The following is a 22,723-nucleotide window of genomic DNA, read 5'->3' as shown; positions in this document are numbered from 1 at the left end:
CCTCGCAACTAGGGCCTGAGCCAATGTAAGCTCTCTTAGCGTCAGTTTCCTCATCTGCAAAATGGGGATCATCTTGCCACCTACCTTATCAGAGTTTTGGGAGGATTCAATGAGGTTATGGATATAAAGCATCTGGTACATAACAGGCACTCAATAAATGGCAGCTGTGACGCTTCCTAACAACACCCTCATATATGATGTCATTATTTAACAGCCCAATTTTAATAACAATTCTCTCACTCGGCTCAGGTCCGCTAGAGTCTGACAAATAAGTCACGTGTACCCCCCGGGAGAATAAAATAGACATGTGAACCTCACTCATTCCCAGGTCTGCTTACCACGCGCAGGTCAGGTCACCCTTGGTTACAAAGCTGACTGCAGGAGCTTCTTGTCGAGTCCAGGAGTCTGCGGCTGCCCCTTTACTCTTTTCCCAGCATGCACAGGTGCTGAAGGCCCTGTCCTGCTTTCCTAGCCTCAGCTCTCCAGCTCTCACCCTGTACCTCCATGTGCTGGGAGCCTCTGGCAGCTTTCTCCAAGCTTTCCAGCACCTTCCCTAACCCTGCCTGGGATCCCTTAAGGGAGCAAACTCATGCTGAGTGGTCACACCCTCACTGATGGGTGCACTCACGCTCCAGGAAGTTTGCATCTGGGGCATTCAGGAGGTGCCCTCAGAGGGCTGAAGGTCATGTCTGGGGGCAGTCCTCTGAGGGTGGGACGCCCGTGTGACAGTCAGGAATGGAACCCTCTAATACCTGTACAGGGAAGGCGATGCATCATAAATCCTTGCTGTGGAAAGTGGGGGATGCTGATTTTATGGTCGGCCTAAGGGCAGAAAATGTATTCAGAGGGGTCCCCATTGTGTAGGGCAGAGATTCCCAAAGCGTGGTCCCCACCGATAGCATCAGTACCAACTGGGAATGTGGGATGGGTGCAAATTCTGGGCCCCACCCCAGGACTACTGAGTCAAAAAACTGGGGGTGGAGTGGGAGTGGCACCCTGTGTTTTAGCAGGCTTTCAGGGTGATACGGACGCTGGCCATCTGCAGACCACTGGAGTCGTTCCGAGCCTCAGCCACCTCACCTGCAAACAAGGACAATGCTGTGGCTTCAGTAAGGAAAATCTCACACAGGGTTGGTGCTCAGTCATCAGCAAATCAATTTTTATGGGTCAGCTATGACCTGATACTGTTCTGTGGTCCCCACAGAACCAGTCGTGGACCCGAAGCTGAGGGAAATCTGATTAGAAAGGTTGCGTGTTCACCCCCAGTGATGGGGAACTCAGTGCATGCCTGACAGACTGAATTCACACTGGCAACCTGTCCCTTCCACCCCTTGTTTCCCACCCCAGGTAGGAAGACAGCAAGCATGTTTCCAGTTCTCCCTGGTGGCCCTGCAGGGACCTTCCCAGGCTCAGGTCCTTTATCTCCAGATGGCCATTCATGTCCCAGGCCTGACCCCCATGCCCTCCCCATCCTGGTCAGAGTCCACCTCAATATTCAGGGCTGGAGTGGCGGCCAGGCCTCCAGTGTTGTGTGGTCAGTGCAGAGGGAACAATTCTGCCACCACCTCCTTCTGAACCCTCTGCCTTTGGGGGCCCGTCCCAAGGTCCTGCCACCGGAAGCTGGTGGCCGCCATAGTCAATCTGTCAGCCCCGCTCAGATCATGCCAGCCCCAGCCTATCCCTGTGCCTCGGGATCGTGGCACCTCCCCGAGTCTGGGTTGGTGCTCCCTCAGGGCGCAGGTGCGGCTTCTCGTCCTTGCTGCCTAAGCACTTGTCTCCACGATGCACTTGAGGAACATGGTGTCGTCCTTCACGTAGGCGTGCTTGGGCGACTGCAGCCTGCTGAGAGGGAAGAAGAGCGGGCAGCCGCTGGCCACGTTGGTTTCACTCTGGGGCCGCTGGAAAGACACTGAGCTCAGGTCGGGCCGGAAGGCGTCAATGGCGTGCTCACGGTTGTTCTGGTCCAGGAGCATGAAGGTGACCTGTGGGCCAGGGCAGGTGGGAGGTCAGGCCCTGGGGAGTGCACCCAGGGGCTCAGGGCTGGTGTGTGTCTGCTACCTGTGCAGCCCCTCGGACCCTGAACTCAGGCTGGTTAGGGGCCCCCAGGAATGGAAGCACCTGGTAATCTGAGCAGCCTTTGGGGGTTGTCCTATAATTAGGGATCTGATGGTCTATCCAACTGGAAGAGGTAGTTCAGATGCCACAGTCAATTTGGTTGGCTGTTGGGGCTATAGTGGGACTGAGCCCTGAAAAGGAGGCGGGACTCATAACCTGTAATATCCCTTCCCACTCAGAGATGTGTGATGGTCAACTAGGCTGGAACCTCCTGGGCAAGGCAGGGGTGGGGAGAACAGACAGGCCATCTACCCAGGGGCTGTCAGTCAATGCCCGGAAACGTGAACCGAGCTTCTGTCTGCAAGGGGCAGATGTGTGTACTCCAAGAGGCTGATGATCTCAGTGACACAACCCTCTTCCCTGGGACATGGCACTGGAATGCCTATCAGTACATAGAGTGTCTTCCATCATCCACCTCAGCGGTTCTCAAACTTGGCTACACCTAGAATCCCCTGGGAAAGTTTTTAACATCCTGATGCTCAGGCCTCGCCATTTACTGTAGTGAGACCCAGTCGTTGGTATTTTTTAAATCTCCCGGCAGGTGTGGGAGCCACTGACCTGCTGACTCATATTCAGACCAGCATGGCACTCCTGCCCTTTTAAACATTTTTAATAGACTTTATTTTTTAGAGCAGCTTTAATTGCATAGCAAAACTGAATGGAAAATACAGAGATTTCCCATATACCTCCTGCCCCCACCCAACCTCCCACACTATCAATACCCATATTACAGTGGGACATGTGTTACAATCAATTGAAACATTGACACATTCTTATCACCCAAAATCCATAGTTTACCTCAGGGTTCACTCTTGGTGTTATACATTCTATGAGTTTGGACAAATGTATAACATTTTCTCATTACAGTATCATACAGAGTAGTTTCACTGCCTGTAGTGAGACCCAGTCGTTGGTATTTTTTAAATCTCCCGGCAGGTGTGGGAGCCACTGACCTGCTGACTCATATTCAGACCAGCATGGCACTCCTGCCCTTTTAAACATTTTTAATAGACTTTATTTTTTAGAGCAGCTTTAATTGCATAGCAAAACTGAATGGAAAATACAGAGATTTCCCATATACCTCCTGCCCCCACCCAACCTCCCACACTATCAATACCCATATTACAGTGGGACATGTGTTACAATCAATTGAAACATTGACACATTCTTATCACCCAAAATCCATAGTTTACCTCAGGGTTCACTCTTGGTGTTATACATTCTATGAGTTTGGACAAATGTATAACATTTTCTCATTACAGTATCATACAGAGTAGTTTCACTGCCCTAAAAATCCTCTGTGCTCTGCCTATTCATCCCTCCACCCCCGCCCCCCCCTCCTCTGACAACCATTCATCTTTTTACTGTCTCCATAGTTTTGTCTCCTCCACGATGTCCTATAGGTGGAAGCACACGGTATGTAGCCTTTTCAGATTGGCTTATTTCACTTAGCAGTATGCATTTAAGGTTCGTTCCTCCATGGCTTTTCTTGGCCTGATAGCTCATTGCTTTTTGGTACTGAATAATAAATAGTCCATTGTCTGAATGTGCCATGGTTTGTTTATCCTGTACCTACTGAAGGACATCTTGGTGACTTCCAACTTCGGCAGTTATGAATAAAACAGCTATAAAATCTATGTGTAGGTTTTTATGTGAGCATAAGTTTTCAGCTTCTTTAGGTTAATACCAAGGAGCGTGATTGCCAGATCGTATAGTAAGATTATGTTTGGTTTTGTAAGAAACTGTCCGACTGTCTTCTAAAGCAGCTGTACCATTTTGCATTCCCATCAGCAAAGAATGAGAGTTCCTGTTCTCCACATCCGCGCCAGCACTTGGTGTTGCCAGTGTTTTGGATTTTGGCTATTCTGACAGGTGTGCAGTGGCGTCTGCCTCCCTCCCCTTTTCTGAAAATGCTGCCAGTTCAGGCTGGCCCACAGCACCTCCTCCAGGAAGTTTCCTTATTCACCCCGCCAGGTGAATTTCATTTCTACATGCCTCCCAGGATGTTGGTCCAGGCATTTTTGCCCCTGGACTCATGATGCTGGAGGAAGCCTTGGCTACTAGATGTGAACTCAGGCTTTTGTTTTACGAAAGGGGAAGCTGATAACATAGAGAGGGCAAGGGACTTGCCCAGGTCACTGGCCAGTTCATGGCTAAACCAGGACCGGGACCAGGACTCAGGCTTCCCCCCCTCCCCTGCAACACGTGCCCTCCCCCTCCCCGCAATGTGCCCCTTAGTCCGTACCTTGTTCCGGAAAGGCCACGGCAGCAGAGCATCGTACTCCCCTTTCATGATCACGATGAAGAGCGACAGGTGGGTCCTCTTTCCCGTCCCATCGCCATTCAAGTAGAGCCTCAGGCACAACTTGTAGCCGTACTTGGCAGTGTAGAAAGCTGCAATGTGGAAGCCAGAGTCAGCACAGAGGCAGCTGGAGAATGCTAGCTTGGCAAATGAGGAAACTGGGACCAGCGGTTAGGCATGCCCATGGTCAGGGGTTCAAAACTAAGAAACCATCTTCTCGATTACATACAGTCCAAGAGGACCCAGATCTTGGCGCTCATCTAGCCTAGTGGCAGTCAACAGGTTGCTAGGCCCCAGCCCGGAGTTTTGGACTCAGTAGTGCTGGGTGAGGACTGAGAACCGCCATATCCAACAGGGGACAGTGATGCTGTTGCCCAGGACCACACTTTGGGTTTAACCGACCTGCATTTTGCAGTCGGGAAACCGAACCCAGCGAGGGGAAGTGTCTGGCCTCGCAGACCCTGGGGGCAGAGCCAGGATTAGGGGCCAGGCCTCCTGTATCCCAACACAGACTTCTTTCTGCTGCCCCAGGCCAAGTGGCGGGGGCTCCTGGAGGTGAGGAAGAGTGGGCTCTCACAGTCTGCCAGGCACCCCTGGTAACGTCACCCTTGGTGCCTCAGCACAGGGGCCTCTGGACTCTCTGCAGCTGAAAGGACCACCCAGTATGGCTTCTCATGGCTGTCACCACAAGGGCCCCTCTGGGAGGGGTTGATTGGGGACAGGGTGTGGGGGGGCAAGCAGGAAGGGGCGGAGGAGGGACAGACCGACAGTCTGACTCATCCTGCCCCTTACGTTTTGATGAAACAGGAAGCCAGAGACACTGCTTGCTTTGTCCCTCTTTGGAAAGGAGAGGAGAAAAAGCCTCGTGTTGGAGGTGAGGCCACCCCGTGAAGGGGGCTGCGGCTGCTCCTGAGGAAATGGGCCTGGCTTTGGGACCCCGCCCTGCTCTGGGGTACGGAGCAACCTCCAATGCCTCTCTCCATCCCAGCCCTGTAGGTCTTGGTGCATCAGAGGAGCAGATGGACAGGAAAGGTATGAAGCTGGGGCAAAGGTGAGAGGTCGTTCAAGTCGTCACCTGCAGAAATCTTCCTTAATGACCCCCCACCTCGTCTATGTAGACACGTGTGAATGAGGAGAGGGGAAGAGCACATACGTCTGAGCATTCTATGCAAAAATACGCACATTGTGTTAAAAACAGAAATCAACTGAGTAAGGGAAACATCTGCCAAGTAACTACTTTATGCAAGATATTGTGCCAAGCTCCGGGGCCCCAGAAACGAGTAAGAACTGCCCTGGTTTACACAATACTTCCTAATACGCTACCCACAATCATACACTTAGTCCTCCACTTGTCTTACTTCAGACCCTGGCTCTCTGAGGGTGGGGGTCCCACGGTATTCGCCTGTGAGAACTGTCCTCTCATTTGCACAAGCTTTGGTTCACGGCACACTGTCTTTCACACCTGACATCCACTCGAAGTCAATAACAATTTTATTCCTGTCTGCAGTGTGACTGGAACTGGGGGAGGTGGAAGGCGTGGCAGTTCAAATAGCCCCTGTTTTATGTGGCCGAGCCAGGCACCTACCTCCTCCGTGGTCCCAGCACGGTAGGTGGCCTGAAGGGACCCGGCCTAACTGGACAGAGTCACAGAGTTGGCTGCTCTCCATGCTGTTTTCTGAGCCCAGTGGGCCTCTGTGCCCCTGGGGAGGTGTTACCTGGAGAGAAGAGGCTGACGGTCCTGCCGCAGGCCGACTCGTGGCACCGCCGGGTGACGTTGGTGATCTTCCACAGGAAGGTGCCATCGAAGGAGGCCTCCTCCATGAGGCGCAGGCTCTGCTCCAGCTTGCCCAGGGCCTGGTCTTTCTGGGCCAGTGTCTGATGCAAATCCGCCACCTGTGGGTAAGCATCACTTAGTCTTCCGCTCATGACCTCACATAGCCCTTCCTCTGGGAAGTAGTCAACCACTGCCCTCGCTCAGCTGGTCTCTCTCTCTCTCATCTACATTCTTATGGAGTCCTCAGCAGTTTTATGAGAATTATTTTTCTACCTTTCCTACCAGACAGATGTCTTTCTTCCCTACCAAGGGCTGGGCCCATGCTCACTTTTTCTCTCTGTGCCTGCCTTACATCTAAGAGTAGAGCCAGAAAGTCTGGTGATGAACTGAAGACGCAGTTGCTGCCCTCAGGGAGTCCACCTTCTAACTGGGGCAAGAGTTACAGAAATAAAAGCTTTACTCGGTCACTCAAATCCAGTGCTTGGCTCTTCTGGTTGGTTCCCTATTCACAGTTGAAAGAATACAAATTTATTCCTGGGTGTGTTCACGTAGGGAAGTCAGGAGTGGAAGTGACTGTTCTTAAATTGAATTCCTAATTTTATGGATGAGAATGTTGAAGTTTCCTAAGAGGGAGAGTGACTTGCTCAGACCTACACAGCAAGTTCACGGTGGAGCTGGAACTAAAATCCAGGCCTACATCAACATGAGACTGTGATGTCAAGTTGCAAAAAAAACCCCACACAAACTTGTTATATTAAGAAAAGTATAAGCTCTGGAACAAAGGAGGGGACGACAGTCCTGCTAAACCAAGAACTGTCAGATAAGTGGATTATCTGGAGTGGTCTGGGACCACCATTCTGACTGTGTGGAATCCTTCAGAGGCTGAGCCAGAGCATCTGAGAACAGCATGAAACAACGTGCTGTGATGAAGGAGTGAAGGCCCTGGGCATTTAGCCTAAAGAAGGAAGTACTCAGGTAGGACATAATCACTGACTGCTCGTCTCTGAAGGGCTGCCATAGAGTCTGGAAGGCAGATTCGTTTTGTGCGTCCTGAGGGGCAGGGGCAGGAACAATGCAGGGAAGACACAAAGAAGCTGATTTCAATTTAGTTTAAGGGAGAACTTTCTAATAGCAATGGAATGAATAGCTTAGAAAGGGAGTATCCTACCATGAGAGAAATTCAAGCAAAGGAAATGAACCATTGGATGATGGGATTGATCTCTACTATAACTTCTAAGTGCTCCACCTAGAGGCTTTGAGACACAGGAGAGATACTTTTATTTTTTAGGAGAGACACTTTTTGATGGGTGAGTGACTGCTGTGAGCAGGGAGAAGAAAGTTAGGAGGAAAGCTGATTCACTGCTCTGGACACAAGATGGGGCAGGGAACCCCTGAGCCAGCCTTGAAGGCAACCTTGCTTCCCATGCTCACCCTCTGTTCCAAGCTTAGGATGAGCTCTCGGTCCAGCTGGCTCTGGTGGATGGAGGCAGCCAGGGCCAGGTGGGAGGACTCTACCTCCTTGTTGAGCACGGCGACAATATTCTCAAACACACGCAGCTTCCCCTCCAGGTCGGCCAGGAGCTTCTCCTTCATGAAGTGCTGCAGGGCCAACTCCTCCTGGCTCTCCGAGCAGGGTGCCCGGTAGCAGTCCACCTCCAGGTCCCCAGCCACCTCCACGGCTGCTTGCAGCTGCAGGTCTGACAGATTCCGCTCCAGGGCCATGGGGCCTGACCCCAGGCCTGAGCCCAGCTGGGCCTTCCACTGTTTCATGAACTCCAACAGCAGGTTTAGGTGGGTGGCCTGAGAGGTGACCTCATGCTCCTGCATGAATTTTGCGCTCCCCTGCCAAGAGAGTGGGGCTGATCAGCAAAAACAGAGAAGATTCCCAAAGAAAGTCAGATCCATTCACCCAACAAAGGGGAAGCTGCTTTGTGTGCAGTGACAGGGATTCGGAGAACCGTGACGTCAGACATGCTCACAGTAAGCCATGCCCCCAGGCCTCTACCATGATTTATCCCTGTCTTTGAGAGCCGTGATGATTCAGGACCATGGAGAGAGGCATGGGGGGATGGGGATTGGTCATTTTAGTGATGCCTACAATGCTAAGACATTAAGAACTCTCCTGAGTACAGAAATGATTGACTAGTGGGATTTGTTGTTTGAGAAGGTCATTGATGTAAGGGACATCCAGAGGAATAGCTTGATGTTGTGGGAAAATCCTGGAGGGGCTGAAGTAGGGAGACCCAGTGGCCAAGGGCTGCAGTAGACAGATGTCCTTTCTCTCTCAGATGCTTACCTTGAAGGAGCAGCCAACACCTGCAAAGGGGCACCCAACTCCATCTGCAGCCACCTCAGGGTGATCCTGGAAATAATAATGTCACTGATGTTATAGGCATCCCCGTGGGGCCACTGGGCTCTCTACAAAGCACTAAGATTCAACAGGGCACATGCTGGGCTGGGCCACAGGACTCTGCACATGCTGGTCCTTCTGCCTGGCTGACCCCTTTCATGATCCTCATTCAAAACAGGCTCAGAGCCCCTGCTCAAGTAGCGGGGCTGCTTCTCCCGTCAGGACAGGATCCGCACAGCACCATTCACTCTTCGGTTGCCCCCACTGGTCTGGGGGCTCTGTGAGGCTGTGTTCCTAGTGCCGAGGGCAGGGCCTGGCACAGAGGAGACACCTCCCTGCTCCTGAAGCCCATGGGGATGCTCCTCACAGTTGCCACCCGCATCCCTCCTTGGCAATCCACCTTGGCCGAGGAGTGCCTGCCCTGCACTGCCCTCCTTTGGGATAATACGCAGCCTGAGGGCAGGGACACAGAAGGGTCTCAGTACTCAACAGCAACTTGACCAAACTGCTAACCTACTTACAGGTCCAAGGAGCTTACAAAATGCTTTTGTGGTGATAATTCTCCCCAGGGCCCCTGACAATGCTGTGAGGAAGGCGGGGTAGGTATTTTGTTCCCATTTTACTGATGAAGAAACTGAGGCTCACAGAGGGCAAGGGATTTGCCCAAGGAGGAATGGCTAGGAAGTAGCATAGACACAGGCTCTTTCCATACCATATCACTACAGTTGAACCCTGAACAGTGTGGGTCCATTGATACACAGATTTCCCCCCAATAAATACCAGTGCTGTTTTTGATCTATGGTTGGGAATCCATGGATGCAGAGGGCTGACTGTTTGCACCAATCTGCACCGTTTTACATAGGGGACTTGAACACCCGTGGATTTGGGTATCCGTGGGGGGGTGGTCCTGGAACCAATGTTCTGAAGATGCTGAGGGACAGCTGTAACAGTTAAGTTTTGGGGCAATCAAAAGTTATACACAGATTTTCTGTTGTGTGTGCTCTGGGTTGGTGCCCTGAACCCCTGCATTGTTCAAGGATCAACTGTATCTCTTATCAAGAGTAAGCCCATGGGGAACTGGGAGAAATATTATTTCCCAAAACACATATCTGGAAAGGCCTTGTATCCAGAATACGTGAAGAACTCTTTCAAATAGTAATAATAAGACAAAACAGCCTAATAAAATGGGTAAAATACTGAACAGGTGCTTTACATAAGGAGATATATAAATGACAAGCCTATGAAAAGATGCTCAACATCACTAGTCAACAGAGAAATGCAAATTAGAATGAAATACTACCATGAAACACCATCATCCGCTCACTAGATGGCCAAGATGCAAAAAGAATACCAACACTAAGCTTTGTGAGGATGTGGAGGAACTGGAACGTATGAACGTTGCTAGTGGGAAGGCAAAATGGTACAGCCACTTTGGGTAAAAAAAACACACAAAAAACCTATGGAAGTATCTCATAAAATTAAATCATACTTACAAAGCAACTTACTTATAAACCATGCTTAGAGTTACCATACAAGCCACATTGCACTCCTAGGAATTTACCCAAGAGAAACGGAAACATATGTTTACGTGTGTATGTGAATGCTCATAGCAGCTGTATTCCTAATGGCTCCAAATTGGGAGCAATCCAAATATCCATCATCTGGTGAATGGACAGTGGTTTTTTCCCTCTTTTTCTAGGACACTACTCAGCAATCAGAGGGACTAAAACATTACATGCAGTAATGAGGAGGACCCTCAAAACATTATGCTAAATGAAAGAAGTCAAACACAAAAGACAGCAACTATGATTCCATGCTCATAAGATTCTAGAAGAGGCAAAACTACAGTGACAGAAAGTCTATCCATGGCGGTCTGAGGCTGCCGCTGGCGAGACAGATGAACCAGGGGCACGAGGAAGCTTTTTCTGGTGCAGAGAAAACACTCGCTATCCTGACTGTAGTGGTCACACAACTGCATAAATTTACTGGCATTCATCAAACCGTACACTTAAACTGAGTGGATTGTATTGCATATAAATAATATCTTGATTTTCAAAGAGCTTTGCTGTGTTTTTTTTTAAAAGAATAACCTAATGGGGCAAAATGGAAATTTGAATTTAAAAAAGGGAGGACAGAGGTCTTTTGGGTTGAGCAAATACAAAGCCACATTACTTATTATTCTTTAAAAGTAAAAGAAGCGAGAGTCATGGGCTTAATGAGTACTGTTGGCTTAGAACACAAAGCACAGCCCAGCAAAGGGCCACCCGCCTTGGCCCCACTTCCACAGGGTTCAAGCACAAGACGTTCCTAACAAGGAATAGAAAACAGATGTTTTGTTGGGGGCGTGGGCAGAGGGCAGCCTTGGCAGGGAGACGGTGCCAGCGCTGGGAAGTGTACAATGACGCAGCTCTCCCAGCAGGTAGCTTCCTGACCCGCGGGCACAACAGAGGGACTGATGCTCGGTGTGGACCTGGTTACGGTGAATGGACTCGGGGAACCTCTCAGGCCCTAAAATACCCTCCAGGTCCATGATTCGAGTCCTCTGCCATTCTAAGCCGGGAGTGAGAGCCATAGGAGGGGGACAAAAAGGTGGACGAGATAAAGCAGGGGAATTCCAGAATCACCACCCAGGTGGAGGGGCACCTGTCCTTTTGTCGGCTGAGCCAAAAGAGGTGCTGTGTAGTGCAGGGGAAAGCCCGGCCCAGGTGGATGCAGGGGGCGTCCTTGTTATGCTGTGTGGCTGGGTGTGGGCTGTGACCAGCCTGCAATGGCTGTCAGAGGATGGGCAGGGGTGACCGGAGAGGCCTTCAGAGGCCCCAGTGGCCCGCCAGTCTGCCTACAGTTCCATCACCAGTTAGTCACTCATTCCGTAGAGTGCTACTGAAGTTAAAGGGGCGGCCTCTGGAGCCAGCCTATCAGGGTGCCAGGCACATCTCGGTCACGAGCAGTGTGGCCTTGGTAGAGTATCCACCTCTCCACGTCTCACTTTCCTCTTCTGCAAAATGGGGATAATAAGAGTACCCCCCCCCATAGAGTTATTGTGAGGGTTACATGAGATGGCAAACGTAAATTCTGGTCTCACTTACATATTGCTACTATAATAAAATGCCACAAACTTCATAGATAAAAAAACACACAAATTTATCATCTCACAGTTCTGTAGATCAGAAGTCCTAAATATCAAGTTGTCAGCAGGATTGTGTTCCTTTGGGAGCTCTGGGGGAGAATCCGTTTCCTTATTTTTTTCCAGCATTTAGAAGCCACCTGCATTTCTTGGCACATGGCCCCTTCCTCCCTCTTCAAAGCCAGCAGCATCTTCCCATCTCTCTCTGACTCCCTCTAGCTTCCCTCTTGTGGTTACACTGGAACCACCTAGGTCAGTGGTTCTCAACCTTCCTAATGCCACGACCCTTTAATACAGTTCCTCATGTTGTGGTGACCCCCAATTTCATTGTTACAAATTGTACATAATTAAAGCATCGTGATTAATCACAAAAACAATATGTAATTATAGTGCTTCCGACCCCCAATTTCATTGTTACAAATTGTACATAATTAAAGCATCGTGATTAATCACAAAAACAATATGTAATTATATATGTGCTTCCGATGGTCTTAGGTGACCCCTGTGAAAGGGTCGTTCGACCCCTAAAGGGGTCTCGACCCACAGGTTGAGAACCAGTGACCTAGATAATCCAGGATAAGCCCCTCATCTCAGGATCCTTAATTTAATCACATCTGTTCTGGGCTAAGTCATCCCCTCCCAAATCAATTCTTACATCGAAGTCCTAACCCCCCAGAACATGACTACATTTGGAGATAGGGCCTTTAAAAGGGTCACTGAGTTAAAATGAGGTCATTAGGGTGAGCCCCAAGTGATATGACGGGTGTCCCTGTAAGAAAAGATTTGGACACAGATGTCCAGAGGGAAGACAATGTGAAGATAGGGAAAAGGGATGACATCGGCATCTCCAGGCCGAGGAGCGAGGCCTCAGAAGAAACAAACCCTGTCTGGAACATCTTGCCTCCAGATCTGTGAGAAAATAAGTTTCGGTTGTTCAGGGCCTCCAGTCTGTGGTACTTGGTGATAGCAGCCTTCGTAGACTGATATAGCCACATAAGGCAACGGATTCATAGGGGTTATTAACATGTTTGGGGAACATCATTCTGCATAGTGTAATACTCAATAAATGTTAGCCACTGTTATTATTATTATTAGTAATATTCCTGTGGATTAAGCACTGCCCTTGGGACCTTTTTTTCTCCCTCTGATGGCTGTCATATATACATGCATTTCATTTAATCCTCACATCTCAAACTTTTGATAACGAATTCTATAAAACACCATTTCCCCATTGCATTTCCTCGAGGAGGCGAGGAACATCCCGAACTGTATTTGCATTTATACGGAAGCAAAGCATTTTTGCATGCTCTCATAGGATCCCTGTAGTCATCCTCTGAGGTAGGCAGGGTGAGATGACCTTCACCTTAACACAGATGGGAAACTGGGTGACTGGCTTGCTCAAGGTCTCACTGGGCTTGCACACTTTGAGTAGGTGGCTGACTTCAGGTCTTCTGTCCCATCGTTAGACCTTGTGAGGGCTTGCTGCTTTCTCGGCACCTGTGTGAGCATCGCCCATCAGACCTCATGTACCTTGAGGAGGAGGCTGGGGCTTGGTTCTGCTTCTCCTGTCTAAGTGGAGGAGCCAACACTCAGGGACAGGCAGTGACTTGCAGGAGGCGATGCAAGTTTGGGGCAAAGACAAGGTGGAGGTCAGGGGCCTGGAGTCCATGTCCAGGGTCCTTCCTCTACACCAGGAAGTCCTTGCCTTGTCCAAAGGGTGGCCTCGCCTGAAGGCTGGAGGCTTGAAGAAACAGAAAAGGGAATCGGGCTGGGGTTGCAGACGAAGACCGGGGCATCTGTCCTGGGCCAAGCCTGGGGTACGTCCAGTGCCACAAGCGGCCCCTGTTCATGGCCGCATGCTTCAAACTGCTAAAAATAAAATTCACAGTGGAATTTCCTCTGAGGAGGAAACAGAAACAGAGAAAACAGAACCCCAGCCCTGAGGGAACACTCGTCCTTCTGTCTGCGTCCGGGAAGTCTGTGGGTCTGTGGTGTTCCTCGCCACTCTGCTCACCCGGGCCTTCTGCGACGGGGTCAGCGGAGGGTTCTGTTGAGAGGCCCCCACTCAGGGACCCACAGGCCTCCAGGAATGTGAGCATTAGGGGGGTGCCTGCCAGGAGCATGAGAGCCGCCTCTGTGAAGCCTACTGCACACAACAGAGGATCTGCAGCGTGCCAGGCCTGGGCTGCACCGCTGCGCTGGCACAAAGGCTACCTGAGGTCTTGGATGACTGGAGGGGCTGCTTTTGCTCAGGATTCGGCTGGTGTTGAGGGAGAGGCACTCTACTGTGACAGGGCAGACCCAGTCAGTCTGCCTCTGCCCGACAGGCCTGCCTTCCTCTGCACCTGGGCCAGCTTCCTCTCTGGCAACCTCTGCTCAGCTCGACTGCCACCTCTTCTAGGAAGCCCTGCATGATTCTCCTAGTTGAAAGTAGTCTTTGCCCATTGCTGTTTTTCCAGCACTTAAAGCTGACTGTGGGGTTTAAACCTGCCTAACACATTTAGGGTGGTCTGCCATGGAGGCAGCAGAGGGGAAGATGCCACCAGCCTAGGAAGCAGGAGTTGGAGCCTGGCTTTGTTTCCCTCTTGCTCCATGACTTCAGCCCAGGCACACCTCCTCATGGAACCTCGATATATCACCAATATTCACACAGGATATCACAGGATCGATAAGGTTACAGATGCAACCGTGAAGCTCAGCAGCGTAAGGGTTCAGGGGTTCATTTCTACACATCACACCTTGAAGGACACACATGCAGAGACAAGGACAGACTCAACGGGTGCGTGGCCAGACTGCCTCAGAGGACAGGAGGCTGGTGGCCTTAAGGGAGACAGACTTCAGGTCAGTACAAACAAAGAGGAAAATGGTGCAACAGTCCTAGCCCCCCAGAGTGGAAGAGGTCATGTCTTGGAGTAATGAGGTCCTCATCACCGGGAGGATATAAAGCCACCTGGCAGGAATCCAGTACAGCACAGAAACCGCACTAGACAGCTTGCCCTCCTCTCATTTTCTGATTCTAGAATAAGTTAAGGCATTACTGTAAGCCACTGGCAACAGTTGCTAGCTTGCTTTTGACCTTGAGTGGCCTCAGAGGGAAGAGAATGAGAGAAAACACTCCATTCACGGCTCACACGCAGTGAGAATTAAATGTTATTTTCCATCCACCGGCCGTCCCCTATTCACTGTCACTTCTACAGGAAGGTCATTCCAGGCAAGAACCAAGTCTCCAACTAGGTCAATAGTAATCCTTTAATATCTGCTTCTTATATTACCTAATGGGTCCAGGGCTGCAAACACTCCTTAGAGAGATATTAATCTAATGAAGTCAGAGGATGAGGACAAAGTGATAAGCAGATGGCATGGAAAGTGTTTGCAAGAATGGGTGCCTCTGGGCTTAGCTCAGCAGGTCTCCGGCCCAACCCTTCCACCCACCTCCATTCCCCAGGTTTCCCCAGATGCACAGACAAACTTCCCATGGAGACTCGCATGCAAAGTATTGAGTTATAATCAGCTGCTTTCCTTTGGTCAAAAGTCCCCCAAAGTTCCCATCAGGGTCAGGAGCTGGAGGAGTCCCTAGTCTTTCCACTAGGTGGCTTTGGTGGTGGTGGTGGTGGTGGTGTGTGTGTGGGGGGGTGGTGGTCAGACCACTGGCTAACCCCACTGCCAACCAGCCTTCCACTGGGGTTGCAGTGATGATGGCTTCAGGAGGGGGAAGCAGGGGGTGGGAGGGAGAACCATGCTGCTCAGAGGCCTGCCTGCCCCCAATTGTGGGCAGTACCCCCTCCTACCCTGTTGCCTATAATTCCATCATTAGAGTCACTTCATTTGGTTTAAGGCAGCAAGTTTCAAACTGTGCTTTGCAGGGCCCCTTAGGAATCCCCAGTCCCTCGGGGGCTGGGCAGCTGGGCTGACTAAGAGGACAGGGTTCCAGACTACTCTTTAGTCACAGTACTTCCACTGTCATCTGATTTCACATTAACAAAGACGGATAAATTACAGCCATTGAATTAAGATATATGAATACATCTTTTCTCTATATTATCTAAGAGTTGTACAACGCCTGTGTATTAATTTTGTTAAGAGGTCAGAATAAACCAAGTTAAAAACAATAGCCCTGGAGCATTCAAGCAGGCAGAGGCCTCAGGAAGCATTCAGCCCTGCCCTTCCTTGTGCAGGGGAGGACGGCAGCCACAGAGCTATGGCTCTGCTCATGCCTTTCATGGTTAGTGCACCAAGATGCCCAAACAGGGAGGCTCCGGAAGTTATTCCATGGATCCGTTTGTCCTATAAGCTCGTAGTGCTCTGTAGACTGTAAAGTTCTGGGAAAATGCATTGGATCCTTACTAAGATTCCCTTGAGAAGGGGATGGGAGAGCCCTCAAAACCAGCTCTGGGCAGGGCAGGAAATTCTCCTAACCCTCTGAATGTGGGCTCGGAGGGAAGGGAGGGAAGTGTGGAGACTCGCATGCCTGCCTCGGGTTCCTACAGGTGGGAGGGAAGGTATCTGATATCACAGGACCTGGGAAGGTCTTGCAGAGCAAACATGGCCGTCATTTTACAGACGGAGAAACAGGCATAGGAGTCATCTTGGCCACAAACTGAATGATATAGAACCATCCCTGAGCATCGCTGAACATCAGGCTCCTGGGCTGTGGTTCAAAGCAAGGGGGGAGCCTTGGCTGAAAGGAGCCGGGGCCTGTCTCACAGTGAGGACAGTGAGGACGGCTGAGCAGTGAGGCCCTGGTCCCCTGGCAGCTTTGCATTGAGATGCCCCAGTGGGTATCCGGGCCCCATGTGTACAACGAGGCAGTTAGATTTAGAGCAGTGCTTCTTACATTCTTACAGCTTTGGATTCATGAATCAATACAAGTTTCCTTTTAATTCGGAGATTAACATAAAGATTGCCATTTTTTTATTTTACCAAGTAAAGACTTTACCAAAAATTCTATCATTTACTATCACTATCATTTCATTTCTACAAAGACATATATAGGAAGAGCATAATCTCAGAGTAAAGGTTGATTCTATAAGTGGAAAGAATCTAATTTTACAAAAACCCCACTACAATTTCCATATTTTTATCATTTTGTCAGAACTGGTGGGAATGGACCAGCTCTGGTCAGCATGGGACCCTCTAGGCCGGATAGACGACCAGCAAGGGTCCTTCCAACCCGGAAGGACTGGGGTTCTAAACTGGGGGGCCTGAGAATGTCTCTGGCCCCTCACACTCTCAAGGCCATCTCTATACTTAGGAGCATGGCTTGGCTTGGCTGAACCACAGAGGGGAGCTGAGAATGGCCTCGCCTTGTCTGAGAGCAATCAAGGGCAAGAAGAACTGTCTAGATCAAGAGTTGGCAAACTATTTCTGCAAAAGGCCAGAGAGTAAATATTTTGAACTTTGAAGCCTGTGTTGCACTAGTCACCTCTGCTGTCACAGGGTGAAAGCAGCCACACACAATTCATAAATGAGTGGGTATGGTTGTGTGCCAATAAAACTTTATTTACGGACATGGAAGTTTGAATTTCATATCATTTACACGTGTCACAAAATATCATTCTTCTTTTGATTTTTTTTGACTATTTAAACTATAAAAACCATTCTTAGCTTATGGCTGTATAAACACAGGTGGCATGCTGGATGTGGCTTGTGGGCCGTAGTTTGCAGGCGCCTGGTCTAGACTGTTTTTCTCACCCCAAATCTGTCACAGATCAGCCAGGTGGCCAAGGGCAAGTTGCTTCACCAAAGCGTTGTCAATCCCCTTGCTGCTTACAAACCAAATTCAGTCTAACTCAAGACAAAGAGGGAGGCGCCAGCCGGGACTGGGGAATGGCTGTCTACTTGGCCTCAACCTCAACAAATGGAGAAAATGGACAAATACCCTTTCCTGGCTGTGTCAACATACCTTCTCCTGAGACATAAGGCTCCCTGGGCTTACAGATTGGGAATCGTCTCCTCTGCACTTGGGACAGACCCGATCCTCGCCGTTCCTAGAGACACACACAAACAAATCCGGCTGAGTGCGACATTCACGATTCCCTGGCACCAACCTCTGTCCTGATAGCTCCAAAAGCCCGGCCGTGCCCAGCATGGTGCCTGATACCAGTAAGCATGCAGGTCCACAATCCCAGACCCACCATTCCCAAACCTCAAAGCACTGGGCACCCAGTGTCTTTCCATAGATTGCAATGAGCTTCTTTGGCAGCCAAACCGGACCTGCCTGAAGTTACTGGCGGCTATTCTAACCCTTATCCCACTTAGTGTGAATATTAATGTTTCATTGCAGAAACATTAATGGGCTTGATCATAAGGTGCTGCCCCAACCCCACTGGAAGAACTACGCAGTGATGCACTGACTTGCTTTTCTGAAATCTGAAAAAATTCTGAATTACAAAATGCATCTGAGCCAGGGCTTCAGGTGGGATGGTGGATGTGTGGCTACATTTGCTCTTCTGAGCTTCTTCTGTTTGGTTTAGGTCTCTTTGTCTTAGGAATTACAGATGACCATGGCCCATTAGAACAAGAAGGGGCCTCGGAGAGCACCTAGCCTGAGGTTCTCTACAAGGAGCGGGTGACACATGGGCCTATGGGCTTTTACAAAGCTCCCAAGTAATTCTGATCCACAGTCAGAGCAACCGGTCAGGCCCTAAATGTGAGACCTTGGAGGACATGTGGATTGGCCAAGGGGAGGTAGAGTCAGGAGCAAAGCTCTGCCTGGATCCCTTCGACATCCAGTCAGCTCCTCCCCCACCTCTGCCCGGTTGTGGGATAATGGGGAGGGAAGCCAAGAGACCCAGTTCAAAAGCCTGAGATGAACCCACAACAATCAGCTTAATGGTAAAACCAGCCAAGCTTTGACCACCCCACCCCCACAACCTGGCCTTTCCATGCCCACAACCTCTCCCCTCCCTCTGCATCAAAGCATTTGAGTTTCTCAAACTAGACTGATTCAGTTTCCCCACCTTCTTAAGCTGTAAAACTCCAGACAAAGGTCAAGCTGAGGGTGTATGACAGTTAAAGAGCACTTTTGCCAAGAAATTGAACCGGGACAAGTTGATCTATTCTCTCCATTACGCCTCACTGTCCTCATCTGTAAAATGGGACAATAACAGTATCCACCTTTCCAAAGCTCTTCTGAAGACCCAAGGAAAGAGGCACATAGTAGGCTCAAACTGGTGGGATGCTGATGATCATATGGATGTCACACCTATCTGAGTTACTGATATTTTAAATATTTTATATATGTAAAACATGTATTTCTATAAGTATATATTCATATATAAATATATACATAGTCAACTATATATATTCATACAGGGGTGGGCAAAAGTAGGTTTACAATTTGCCCACCCCTATATATAAATAAATCATCTATATATACATACGTATATAAATATAGATATCTTTGCTCCCTTTAAAAGTGTTCTCAGCAAACAATACAAGATGATGGGTGATATTGTGGAAGGAGATATATTTGTATAGCAGTTCATCATTTACTAAGAAAGTTTATATTCATTATTACAAAAACTTTTTGGAATATTATTGATTGTGCCTCTTAATCCTGGGAGGTAGAAAGTAGCTCTACAGGAATTTTACAGACAAGGAAGCTGAGGCTTTGAGGCATGAAACACCCAGCCTCACAGTAAGTAAGGAGCCCAGCTGGGCCTGAGGCTCTTCCCCACCCTGGACAGCCTTCAGCTGTGGCAGCTGACATCTGTCTGTGGCTACTTCTTCCATCAAGGTCAGAAGGGACAGTGTCAGGGACTGCAAGGAGAGGGTGTGGAAACTGAGGCCCAGAGAGGTGAAGTCACCTGCTCAAAGCCACTGGTTCCTCTCACCCTTGTCTCCCATCAGGGGTCCCTCCCTGGCACCTTCTTCCCACCCACTCTTTGCTCCTCTGACCCCTCACCTCAAGTTCTCAGAGAGACAGGCGGTGCAGCAGAGGGCCCTGGGCTCTGATGGATCCTGGCAGACGGTGGGAGGGCACCCAAAGGGAAACTCGTTCTCATCAGGGGCTGGGCGGGGGCTGCTGGCTGAGCCAGAGGCCATCCCGGGCTCCCAGGCTGGCCAGGGGCCCGATCAAGCTCCTCTGGGGAGGGAACCAGCCCGTGGAGTCTGTGCTGAGAGAAGTGAGCTCTGGCGTGGGCCACCCTCTCTGGTGAGCAGGAGTCTGATGACTTTATCTTCTCGCTGACTTGTGTGGTTCAACGTCACAGCTGAATCACAACAGGGATGGGGCAGGAATTACCCTCTGTGGTGAAAAACCCCCTGGATGCTGGCTGAGGGCTCTAGGAGTGCCCAGTCATTCTTTAGAGTGACAGAGAGCAAGAGAAGAGTCAGAGAGAAAACACAACCATGTCACACACTTTCAGGAACCACAGTCAGAGTTCCCCCGTCAAAGAACCTCAGCCTGCCGCTCGCTTCCTCCCTCTCCTCCCCAGGGGACATGGGCAGAGAGCCACAGCTGGTGACTTGTCTGTGTTCCCTGCGACCTCCCAGAAGCCTGGAATTCTGGGTGGGGGTGCTCACTGCCCTGGTGGAAATCCCTAGGTCCTGGTGGCAGGTCCAAAAATGCAAGTTCCAGGCGCTCAATCTCTGCCCTCTCCAGTGTCTCAGGCAAAAGTCACTTCCTCACAGTGGGTCTCGGTTATCCCTCTGTAAAGAAAGGAGTTGCAACAGGTGGTCTTCAAGGTTCCTCTAAGCTCTAAGATTCTGGAACCTTAGGGCCAAGGCAGCCAGAGGCAGCAGGAGGCTTCTGATGGCCCTGCCCCTGGCACTCCTCACCAGTCTCGATGACAACACAGGGCCCTCCCCTCCTTTCAAGTCCAAGGCTTCAGAGCCATACACTGCTCAGGGCGCTCCTCGGGGCCCCACTCAGGAAGTCATAGGTGGCCACATACCCCGGTCAGGCACTACCACTTCCCGGCCCTGAGAACAAAGCTCTAAATAAATACAAGGCCACAGGGGGTTGGTCTCAGAGGCCAAGAATGATGCAGATCCACTGTTGTGTGGGAACTGTGGCTCCTGGCGCATCTACTGTGGGCAGGGCAACATTTTCCTTCCTATTCCTCAAAGCAACCAGCTGGGAATTCTGTGGCCACGTATAGGCACAGAGAAGCAAGATGACTGGTCCAAAGTCACACAGCCCCTGGTGGTGGAGCAAGATTCGCAGCAGGTCTGTGGGACCACACGCAATGTGTTCCTTCATCGATACAAGAGAGATGATAGCAAGGCTGAGTGGGGGAGTCTACAGAGTCGAGGATGGAGGCCAGAGTATCCAGCCTGTTTTCTCACCTAACAAATGGAAAAGAGGCTTCTTTCACAACTTTCTATCCTGTTGAGCTGCTACTAGGGACTTTGCAAATTTTTTATAATGGTTCCAAATCATGAGCTTTGAGGTCTAATAACTCTAAGCTTAGATCAGGGGTGGGCAAACTTTTTGACTCGAGGGCCACAATGGGTTCTTAAACTGGACCGGAGGGCCGGAACAAAAGCATGGATGGAGTGTTTGTGTGAACTAATATAAATTCAAAGTAAACATCATTACATAAAAGGGTACGGTCTTTTTTTTTTAGTTTTATTCATTTCAAACGGGCCGGATCCGGCCCGCGGGCCGTAGTTTGCCCACGGCTGGCTTAGATCTTAAGTCTACTATTTACTAGCTGTGTGTCCTGGGACAAGGTCTTTAACCTCAGTTTCTGCATCTGTTAAATGGGGATAATATTAATACCAACTTCACCTGACTGTTGTGACTAAATGAGATCATAGGTGAAAGTATGCATGATGCATAGCCCATCTGAGGTGCTCAAAAGGTTTTGACACTGTCTCCCAATGATGGTCACAGCCCTCCCAGCTCCTCACGATCAGGGGAGAGGATTAAAATGGTAAGTGATGCTCATATATAGTGTTTACACATCCATCAACTTTATTTGAGCCTCACAAGTGGGCAAGGCAAGTCAGACATTGTCCTCTGACCCGAGATAAATTCAACTGCCCACTTTCCCTGGGGCAAAACTGGGGCTACCAAGCTGCTGGCAAAGAGGGTATGGCATACCAGGACCTCCACCCTCCCCTGGGCCAGCCCTGGCCTGGTCCTCTCAGCAAATGACCTTGAGGCCTACGTCAGACAAGACTACCAGAAAGACACTCCCAAACCTGAAAACTTCCCTGCATCCCCACTTGTCCTCTCCTTCCCTTGGTTTGACACAGACAGGCACCCAAGACTTCTCTCCCATCCAAGATCTGGGTCCCTTTCTGCCTAATCCCTTTTCTCTCCCCTCTGTCTTCAATGCCTCCCTCTCTACCAGCTCCTTCATATCAGCATCAAACTATGCGTCAGCTGCTCTAATAATAAGAGCGAAAAATAGTAAGTACTACTTTTTAGTGCTGTGTGAAGTACTTTTACGGGCACCATCTCATCTCATCTTCACACGAACCCTATGAGGCAGGTATTGTCATTACCTCCATCTTACAGATGAAGGCACAAAGAGGGTAAGTGACTTGCCCAAGGTCTGGGAGAGAGTGAATGGGGACTTCTGCACCCAGAGCCTGTGCTCGAACCACACACAGCGCTTTGAAACGCTCTTAGCCCTCATCCCAAATTCTCTCCTGCAGCCACTCTCCTCGCTTTGACAGAACTTCTGGAAAAGGTTGCCCACACAGGTGCTCCACTGTCTCACTGGCATCTCCATGGAACCATCCTCCTCGCCCCGGTTCTCATACAACCAGGCCTCTGGCTAGCACCTGACATACCTCGGCTCCTCCCTTAGAATTCTCTTCCTTTCTGAACCTCACATGCGAGGTCTCTCTGCGCCGCGTACCCCCATCTCCCCAGTCTTCCAACTTGTCTTTCGGGGCCCACCTGGACCAGACCCCACCTCCTCTTGGAGTCTCCATAGGCTGTCCCCAGGATGGGGCTAGACACCCGCCTTTGCGAGTCCATCGCGTCCCGCAACCCCCGGAGCCTATGTGTCCCCGGCTCCGTTCGCTCCCCGACCCCCGGGCAGGTAACTGTCATCTCGCCACCGCCACCTCTCCAGGTGAGCTCGCAGCAGAGCAGCG

The 22,723-nt window shown here is 50.2% G+C and overlaps 1 protein-coding gene across 3 annotated transcripts; it reads right to left on the bottom strand.

Annotated features, from left to right (window-relative positions):
• Positions 1-1,131: 1,131 nt before the first annotated feature.
• Positions 1,132-22,487, bottom strand: TRAF1 (TNF receptor-associated factor 1). Of its 3 annotated transcripts, XM_014550193.1 has the most exons (9): positions 22,415-22,487; positions 20,192-20,317; positions 19,572-19,969; positions 17,568-17,652; positions 8,488-8,553; positions 7,623-8,033; positions 6,133-6,310; positions 4,361-4,509; positions 1,132-1,982 (listed from the first exon to the last, which is right to left on the bottom strand). In XM_014550193.1, exons 3-9 carry the CDS (start codon positions 19,709-19,711, stop codon positions 1,764-1,766), a joined length of 1,248 nt encoding a protein of 415 aa, XP_014405679.1. In that variant the 5' UTR covers positions 19,712-19,969; positions 20,192-20,317; positions 22,415-22,487; the 3' UTR covers positions 1,132-1,763. The 3 variants fall into 3 exon arrangements, with proteins under 3 accessions (XP_014405679.1, XP_005879267.1, XP_014405681.1); XM_005879205.2 differs by lacking the exon at positions 20,192-20,317 and having other exon boundaries at positions 22,415-22,470; XM_014550195.1 differs by lacking the exons at positions 19,572-19,969; positions 20,192-20,317 and having other exon boundaries at positions 22,415-22,420.
• Between the last annotated feature and the right edge of the window lie 236 nt (positions 22,488-22,723).

The sequence above is a fragment of the Myotis brandtii genome, unplaced genomic scaffold (genome assembly GCF_000412655.1).
Source record: "Myotis brandtii unplaced genomic scaffold, ASM41265v1 scaffold589, whole genome shotgun sequence".
NCBI lineage: Eukaryota > Metazoa > Chordata > Mammalia > Chiroptera > Vespertilionidae > Myotis > Myotis brandtii.
This window is presented reverse-complemented; position numbering and strand designations above follow the sequence as displayed.

Bases quoted from the DNA above. Each gene is read 5' to 3' on its own strand.
- TRAF1 (XM_014550193.1), bottom strand. From the start codon at position 19,711: ATGGCCTCTGGCTCAGCCAGCAGCCCCCGCCCAGCCCCTGATGAGAAC. The intron at 6,311-7,622 runs GTGAGCATGGGA...GCTTACCCACAG, and splicing joins TCCTAAGCTTGGAACAGAGG to GTGGCGGATTTGCATCAGAC. The intron at 4,510-6,132 runs GTAACACCTCCC...TCCACATTGCAG, and splicing joins CGTCAGCCTCTTCTCTCCAG to CTTTCTACACTGCCAAGTAC.